Source organism: Panicum virgatum, chromosome 2N, assembly GCF_016808335.1.
Source record: "Panicum virgatum strain AP13 chromosome 2N, P.virgatum_v5, whole genome shotgun sequence".
NCBI classification, from domain to species: Eukaryota; Viridiplantae; Streptophyta; class Magnoliopsida; order Poales; family Poaceae; genus Panicum; species Panicum virgatum.
In genome coordinates, this window is record NC_053146.1 from 14,917,136 (window position 1) to 14,926,006 (window position 8,871).

Genomic DNA, 8,871 nt, shown 5'->3' on the forward strand with positions numbered 1-8,871 from the left:
ATTCTAGATTGCTTCACAGCCCCAGGTGACCTCTCGCGGGAGGACGCACCCCAGACCAGGAGCATATTGGTACCATAGCCGTTAGTTTCATTAGACTGGTGCCTCGAAGTCAATCGGGTCATTCCTGGCTGGCGTCGGGGCGAGTGGGTATAGGTGTACAACCCCTGCAGGGTGAAAACTATACGTATAGCCGCATACTCGGTCATGTACAACTCTGAATCTGACTTCACTTCTTAGAGTAGATCCACTTACTATATTTATACCTCCCTCTAGTCTACTTATCTTGCTCGGATAGCATTTGAGGTGAGGGGAGAGGGAGTTCCCACACCGAACCAGTGATTGGAGTGGAAGATAGGTATGACCGGGAGTCCGAGATAACAGATGGCCCGTGTCCAGGAGTTATGGATGACTCATATATTGCTTGCTGCTTGCATAGGAAAACCTAGACTTTCCTTTGGCTATATTTTTGTACAATTTGCATCCACATCAAGCTTGCATACGGATGGTGACGTGAACCTATCCCATCCTTGGGGATAGCCTGATAGATGCAGGATTCGAGCGAAGGAGTCAATAATGATGACGAAAGAAGGAATTAAGGATGGCCTGAACTACACTCTGAGCTACCTGTGGAGAAGAGTTGAGAAGATGAAGAATACCCAGAAGACTAGCTACCCCTTCCGCTTTCTGTTTGTTTTCTTTTAGCCCAAGAGGCTTGTACTCTTAGATCTGTATTACAATCCTTTGAATTGTGTAATAAATAAACTCATGTATTGATTTAACGTTAGATATGTCTGTGATATGTAATTGGAATAAGTTATGTATGTGATAGCTACTAATCCAGGGACTATCACGATGATACAGAGAGTCGGATTCTCCATTTAGAAACCCGGTTCGTTTCAGCTGCGCCGACTAGGGCAACCCCGTGGACAGGATACCCACGGCGAAGTGGAGCGACGTCCTCTGGCGGCAGTTGGCGAGTGTAGGGGTGTCGACAATGAGGGAGCGAGGGCGACGGCGAGAGGCAGCCCTACCGACAGGCAGGCTATACCGAAGGCGACGTCCTCTGGCGGCGGCTGGCGAGGGCGATTGCGAGGGCGTGGTCCCGTTGGCGACGGCGAGGGCGACGGCGAGGGTGAGGGAGAGCAACGGGGGCTGGGGCACGGAGGAGGCGCGGGCGGTTTGTGGTGGGGTGGAGTTTTGGGGTGGACAAATGATCATAGTACCCTTGGCGGATTAAAATTACCTAAACAAACTAAATTAAGGAGGTACCTAGCGGTATCTATTAAGCATAATTAGCCCATACGATACTAATGTAAATATATGTTAATTATGAATTAATTAGGTCTAATTGATTCATCTTGTGAATAAGCTCTAGGCATATGCAGTTAATTTTATAGTTATCTTATATTTATTCCTTCTAGTTGGCACCGAACATTCAATGTGACATGGCTTATTTTTTAAGCCTTTGGAATCCAAACACCCCCTAAACATATCCTACGAAATGAACCCCAACCAAAGCAAACTTTATCTTTACTCCATGGTCCAAATCAAACTTTCTTTGGATGTATTTTATTTGCAAACGATGCGTTATCTCACTCATCAGATGCGGAATGGATGGGGGAGGCACCGTGTGGCTCACTTCAAAGAATAAATGGGTAGCATGGTACCTCAAGCAAACTTTTTCCAGCACGGTAGCCATCAAGGGGTACGCGTGTTGCTGACTCTCAAAAAGGGGTTGGTTGTACTACTGTATTAATATGTACAAAAAATGTTACTACCTCCATCCCAGAATATAAGCATTCTTAGCTATTTATCAGATTTAAAGCATCTTCTATGTACCTAGACTAATTTTTGTCTAGATACATTAGAGAGATGCTATAAATTTAGACATCAAAAAACATAGCTAGAAATGCTTATATCGTGAGACGGAGGGAGTACTATTTATACTACTAGCTATACGGGCGGAGGTTGGCTTAGAGCAGACCCTCCGATCCCCCCAGTGTCTTCTAATTAACCTATCCTAGGCTCTGAATTGGCTAGGTAGAAACGAAGAGAAGAATTGAAGCTTGGGTAGAGGTTGCACGAGCGCCACATATTGTACGTTGAGCTTGATCGAGCATTAGAAACATGGCGACCTCGCCGCCGCCACGGTGGGCACCGACGCCCAGCCCGTCGCGGCCGCTGTGGGGTCCTTCGTCGCCCGCCGCCGGCAGCGACAGCCGCTTGCTGCCCCCGTTCCGTGCCATGCCCCCTACGGCTACGGGGGAGGCACAGCCGCCGGCACCACCGGCCGGGGATGGTGGTGGCCGCAGTGGAACTCATGCTGGGTTTGATGGCATTATTGCTCATCATCCCGAGGACGACGACGACCAGCGGGAGGACATCCGTCGCGGCGGCGGCGGCGGCGTGTTCATAACGTGGGAGGACGTGTGGGTGACGGCGGTGGACGGTAGGGGGAAGACCGCCACCATCCTGCACGGCGTCAGCGGCAGCGCGCGCCCCGGCGAGGTGCTTGCCATCATGGGCCCCTCTGGTTGCGGCAAGACTACACTGCTCGACACCTTGGCCGGTAATTTTTATTTACACGTACGTAACTGCTCCTTCCATGCCTGTCTTTTGAAACTGGATTCGAAAAAGATTATTTCTTTTGAAACTACCTTTTGTTGTGGTCACTCACCACGTAACTGCTGCTCCAGCCATGCTTGTTACATCCATATAACATCGAGAAAGCTAATGCTTTGTAGCTCCCAAAACTGGCCACCGTGCACAGTAATCGTAATGGCTTGACACACATACTAACTATATGTATTTGCACTGCTCAATTCTTTTGTCTCAAAGTTGAATCTATGACATTTCTATTTATACATCGATTTATTCCTTTGAGCCTATTATTGGTTTAATTAATTAAACTATGCAATGACGTTCAGCTCAACATTTATTAGATGATAGTTAATATCATTAAATTGTGATTGTTAGAAAGATTTTTGTTGGAAAAGCTGGGCACTCCACTAAAATATATGTGACAAATTAGTTATGGACTTTGCACTCCGTCCTGTCGTTGTTGATCAACCAATTAGTTATGGAAAAGCTTGGTTACGCCACAATGATGGATAATAGAAAATTCTCATGGTGAATGAAGGAAACACTTCTACGGTGGATGAAGGTACAAGACTAATAGAAGAAGTGAGCAGTACAACAACATATAAATAGTACTTCTCCGTTTTTTTGCCAAGCCTATTTCGTTTTGTTAGAATAAGATTTTGACCAACAATTGCTCAATTAATATTTCATATATGTAAAAAAAAGTTATAAGCATATGTTAGTGCTTTTGAATAGGAATCCAATAACACCAATTTTGTTTCCATGTACATATGCATTAATAGAGTAATTAATGGCCAATGACTTTGTGCTAATGAAATGAAATGACCCTTGTAATTTCTAATAGAGATAGCACTGTATAAGTGCATCTCCACCGGTTCCCCTATAAATCTTTCCTAATAACCATCTAGTGGTGAAGTCCCAATAATTCTTTCATGATTATTGATTATTGGGAGGTTGCTTTTGCATTTCTCCAATAATCTCATCCCAATGCAAGCCAACTACCATATTCGGAGCGCATCAATTAACTTGGGAGAGTTGGGGTGGATTATTGGTTTGTCCCAATAATTATTGGAAAAGGGGAAAGATAAATGGGATCTGCTAAAGCATAATTTTTTACACAAACTCTCCCCGTATGGTAGTTGGATTGGGGAATGAGGATCCGCAGGATCGGAGATGCTCTAAGTGCGCTGCTTTAGGGTATCTTTCAGTACGAATATATTATATTATTGTGGTAAATAGAAAGCATAACCCAAAAAGATTTTTTTCAAGACCACACGGGAGAGATGTTTATCTTTGGATTAACAAGGAAATAGCCCAAAAAAGATCACTGCCATGCCAGCATTAGCCTACAAAATTTATAGCTTGTTACATCCATATAATTTGCCGCATTTTTCTTGCTGTAAGTTTCCTTTAGCATGACGGCCTAAGTTTCTTTAGACCAAGAGAATTTGTCAAAAAAAAAACAGTGCCCTTTTGGTTGTGGCTTGTTGTGAGCCAGCGATCTAACTCCGAAAAAAATACAGAGAGCTACATGCATGCCCATCCCCCATTGACATGCTATAGGTAGATCTCTCATGGAGTATCAGCTCGACCCTGCAAACCTTAGGTGCAGATTAGTTTCTCTTTTTCATTTTTGATTCGAGAAAGTGGAATGTTCACGGTATATATTTAAATTTCTTTTTTCTTGTGACATCAATTGCATGTCGAAATTTATCCTGCTTAATATGCCTGTTTCGTTGCTTCTACATGTTGTTTGGATATATATGATGAATTACATATTTAACATCACAATTTAAAAAGTTTCTGAAATAACTGAACTTCTTGCAAGCCGGAAATACTCGTCTGATTAAAATTCTCGAACCTCACTGACATTGATCAGTAGTCAGTACAGCATTAGGAACAACTTAAAACATTTAACTAACCTTTGCTGCTGTCTCACAGGGAGACTAGACACGAACCTGAGGAGTAAAGGAGATATTCTCATCAACGGCCGGCGACAGAAACTCGCCTTCGGAACCTCGGTAAGATTTTGATCTGAATTTCAAAACAGAAACACTAAGGAAATGAAAGACACATTTGAATGAAGTTCAGGCTTTACTGTCAGTGGAGCTTCCAGCAACTTAGTAATATTCTTGTGCATTATATTGATGTTTAATGGAGTATGTAGACTGATTGAGCACCACATTAATGCATGATAATTGATCCAGGCGTACGTGACGCAAGAGAACGTGCTGATGGCCACCCTCACGGTGCGCGAGGCTATCTACTACTCGGCGCAGATCCAGCTGCCGGACACCATGCCGGTCGCCGAGAAGCTCGCCCGCGCCGGCGACACGATCCAGGAGATGGGGCTCACCAGCGCACTGGACACGCGCATCGGCGGGCGCCAGACCAAGGGCATCAGCGGCGGGCAGAGGAAGCGCCTCAGCATCTGCCTCGAGATCCTCACGCGCCCGTGGCTGCTCTTCCTGGACGAGCCCACCAGCGGGCTCGACAGCGCCGCCTCGTACCACGTGATGAGCCGCATCACCGGCCTCGCCGCCAGGGAGGGGATGACCATCGTCGCCGTGGTGCACCAGCCGTGCAGCGAGGTGTTCGAGCTCTTCCATGGCCTCTGCTTGCTCGCCTCCGGCCAGACCATCTACTTTGGCCCGGCAGCCAACGCCACTGAGGTAATTGGGGGATTTTCTTCTCCTTCGATGCTGGGATTCCACCATGTTCGCTAATTGTGGTTTTTTTAAAAAAATTCTTTGCTAATGATTTACTTTATATATTCCTTTTGCAGTTCTTCACATCAAACGGCTACCCTTGCCCACCAATGACAAATCCTTCAGATTATTTCTTGAGGACAATCAACAGAGACTTTGAATTGGTATGTAAAAAAAATTATTAGTTTACATACTCCGATGCAAACATTTCTATATAGGGAGTAGGTCATTATTACTACTATGTCAGGCTTAATATACATATATAGATCATTTTAGTTCATGTAAGCATCCGTTAATATAGGAAAATGAAGAAACAAGAACAGTATCCAAGCCATCTGCAGCAGATGAAGCAATAGAAACTTTGGTAAGTGCCTACAAATCCTCCAATACTTCAGAAAATGCCAAAAAGGAAATGCATGACATAAATGAAATGGTTAGTATCTGAACTCATGTCTTCTAGTATTTGTATTACTTGCAATGAACATGTTATTTGCTAAATCATATATGATATAGTTTGGCCTGCTAACCCAGGGCGGAGTGATGCTCAGAAGAAAGCAAGCCACTTTCCTTACCAAGGTGCTTGTACTCACTAGAAGATCGTTTGTGAACATGTACCGAGACGTTGGATACTACTGGTTGCGACTTGGAATCTATATTTCCATTAGTTTATGCCTTGGTACCATATACTACAATTTTGGCTATGGATACGATTCTATTCGTGTAAGTTGATTGATTAATTCTTCTACTGGTGTCACATAGTATATACAAACTAAATTAATTGTAAAAGTTATTGATGTTATTACTCCTATTGTTTCAGTCTAGATCATCAATGCTAATGTTCACCGGTGGCCTTCTAACCTGGATGGCAATCGGAGGATTCCCTTCTTTTGTGGAGGAAATGAAGGTATTAATATTAAAGTTTATTTTTGACTATTTCTAGATAGTTCTAATTTTGAACAAGGATTACGAGATTAAGTTCGATTATGAGAAAACATCAAAGGCTGATGCAACAAATAGAAACTTATTAACTCAGCTTGATCATGATATGATATTTGAAATTAGAGTAATGCACCGCCAGTCCTTAAATTTAGCTCATAGTGTCACCCATGCTCCTAAACTTCCAAAATGCACATTCAGATCCACAAAATTACTAATTATTTCATGTGAAGTCTAAATTACCATTTTAAGTTATAAAGCTGAAGTATTTATGTTGATGTGGAACTTACATGTGGGAAAACAAATTTCCACTCAACTCTTATAGTTTCAAAATTTATGTCCAAATATTTTTTCCAATATTTCCTCCAAAATTTATTCAATTTATTTTAAATTTTTTTACAAGTTTTGTCATATGAGTTTTATTTTCCTGCAAAATTTTTATATAGATCTTTTGTAGTTGAACGTTTTGTACAAGTAAATTTTGTTATATTTCTTTTGCATGTATATATTTTGTATTTGAAAAAATATATAACTTTCATTTTATCTTAAGCAACGTGATTTGGGCCTCACGTGATACTATTAGCAAGCTTAAGGATTTGAATGTGCTTTTTGAAAGTTTGAGGACCTGGATGGCACCCCGAGCCAAATTTAAGCTAAGATAGTGTATTTTACTCTTAAAATTAAATCAACTATGGTGACCCATAAGAATGGTATGTAGAATTAATAAAAGTTTATTTCAAATACATATCGACCTGCTCGTGAATATGAAGTCGTTGAATACCTATCAATCACATCTAAAAGTAGATTCATCACCTTTTTTGCCACATATCTACCTAGATTATTTTTTTATAAATTATGAAACAAGAACATAACCTTTGCCAACGTAGTTTTCAATGAATTTAACTGCTTCCAAGTATATACATGCAATACTTAAAAGCATTGTTGAAATTATTGCTCATTTGCCTGCAGAACAAGGTATATGTGTAACACTTACATAGAATCTATCCACATTGACTAATTTTCACAACAGTTTTCTTTATGGAGTAGAAAAGATTAAAAATGAAGTATCCCAAAACCAACACAGAAATTACTCAATTTTTCCTTTTCTTTCACTATATCTTGGGGGTCTCATCTTCCAGCTAGTATTTTTGAATCTTTGATAATATAGGGTGACACATGTTTTTATATATCCAAATGGAACATCCAATTTATATAACACAAAATTATTAGATCTTCTACAGTAGAATAAATATAGTTTTGTGAATAGCCTTTTTAAGTTTCTTGTTTCTGACTACATGAGGTGAGTACATGAATTCAATGAAGTACGAGATCATTAAATAGGGTGTTGAAGGTGCTCCTCTCACTTTTGGCCTTATTTGTGGTACCCAGATATTCAGGAGAGAGAGGCTAAATGGACACTACGGTGTTTCAGCATTTGTGATCTCCAATTGGTTGTCAGCCACACCATATCTCGTACTCATCGCTGTATTACCTGGCGCAATAGCTTACTATCTGTCTGGTCTAAAGAGACGAGTAGACCATTTCATGTACTTTACGCTTGTGCTTTGTTCATGCACAATGCTTGTTGAAGGCCTTATGATGATCGTAGCTGCTATCGTGCCAGATTTTCTTATGGGCATCATCACTGGTGCGGGAATACAAGGTATCATGTTGCTCAACTGTGGATTCTTCCAACTACCTAGTAAACTGCCAAATATAGTATGGAAATACCCAATGTTCTACATTTCTTTCCACAAGTATGCACTCCAAGGATTTTACAAGAATGAGTTCTTGGGTTTGGTGCTCGAAAATAACCCAGGAGTTGGAGATAAAACAATAACTGGTGAGCAAGTTATCAGTGTATTATTTGAAACAGAAATGGGGCACTCAAAATGGGTGGACTTTGCAGTGTTATGTGGAATGATTGTAGCATATAGGCTGCTCTTTGTAATGATTATTAAGGTTGTCGATATCCTAAAGCCCATGTTTAAGGGTGAAACATTTAGGTGCCACTCTCAATGCAAGTGATGTATTATATGATAAAGGATGCTACCAATAAATAAAAGGTACATAGTATAATTAACTCGGATATATCAGCTCCATCATTGTGTAATGTTGTGATACGAAAGTGGGTTAAATCAAAACTTTACTGACAAGCTACCTTATTAGCACAAAATAACATCAAACTATGTTAGTGCTAATAACATTTCAGAGAAAATCATTTGTGAGTATAAAAAAGTTCATACTTCATATGGTTGCGATACCTGAATTCTAGTACTCATCAATATTACTTCGACATGCATGTAAGGTAGCTTCATGCTAGTAAAGAATCAACTATCCTACATAAGATTAATGTGACTTTGGTGGTTGAAGAACAACATGGTCAGTGGCTAACAATGTTTAGTTTTAAAATGTGATTAACATATAAACATGACCGTCATTAGTGCATAAATGAGCATCATAGCAATGTCATTAGCATGAATTTTGTGTTTCTGTATATAAGTTGAGTATGACTTATAACTTTCGTTTTTCCAATGCTATTGTGCCTCCACTTAATTTAATCAAATACTAGATGCAAAATGATGTATTTAGGATAATTTTGATAAATTCTTATGAAGTAGTTTGC

The 8,871-nt window shown here is 40.7% G+C and overlaps 1 protein-coding gene across 2 annotated transcripts; it reads left to right on the forward strand.

The window, feature by feature from the left end:
• Positions 1-1,952: 1,952 nt before the first annotated feature.
• LOC120658096 (ABC transporter G family member 1-like) lies at positions 1,953-8,338 on the forward strand. Of its 2 annotated transcripts, none has more exons than XM_039936304.1 (8): positions 1,953-2,569; positions 4,543-4,622; positions 4,809-5,273; positions 5,387-5,473; positions 5,611-5,742; positions 5,841-6,029; positions 6,127-6,213; positions 7,635-8,338. In XM_039936304.1, the coding sequence occupies exons 1-8, from the start codon at positions 2,128-2,130 to the stop codon at positions 8,271-8,273; spliced, it is 2,121 nt and encodes a 706-aa protein (XP_039792238.1). In that variant the 5' UTR covers positions 1,953-2,127; the 3' UTR covers positions 8,274-8,338. The 2 variants fall into 2 exon arrangements, with proteins under 2 accessions (XP_039792238.1, XP_039792239.1); XM_039936305.1 differs by having other exon boundaries at positions 5,611-5,673.
• The last annotated feature ends 533 nt before the right edge of the window (positions 8,339-8,871 follow it).

Coding starts and splice junctions, on each gene's coding strand:
- LOC120658096 (XM_039936304.1), top strand. CDS start 2,128: ATGGCGACCTCGCCGCCGCCACGGTGGGCACCGACGCCCAGCCCGTCG. Junction 5,274..5,386: donor CGGCAGCCAACGCCACTGAG/GTAATTGGGGGA, acceptor TTCCTTTTGCAG/TTCTTCACATCAAACGGCTA. Junction 5,743..5,840: donor TGCATGACATAAATGAAATG/GTTAGTATCTGA, acceptor CTGCTAACCCAG/GGCGGAGTGATGCTCAGAAG.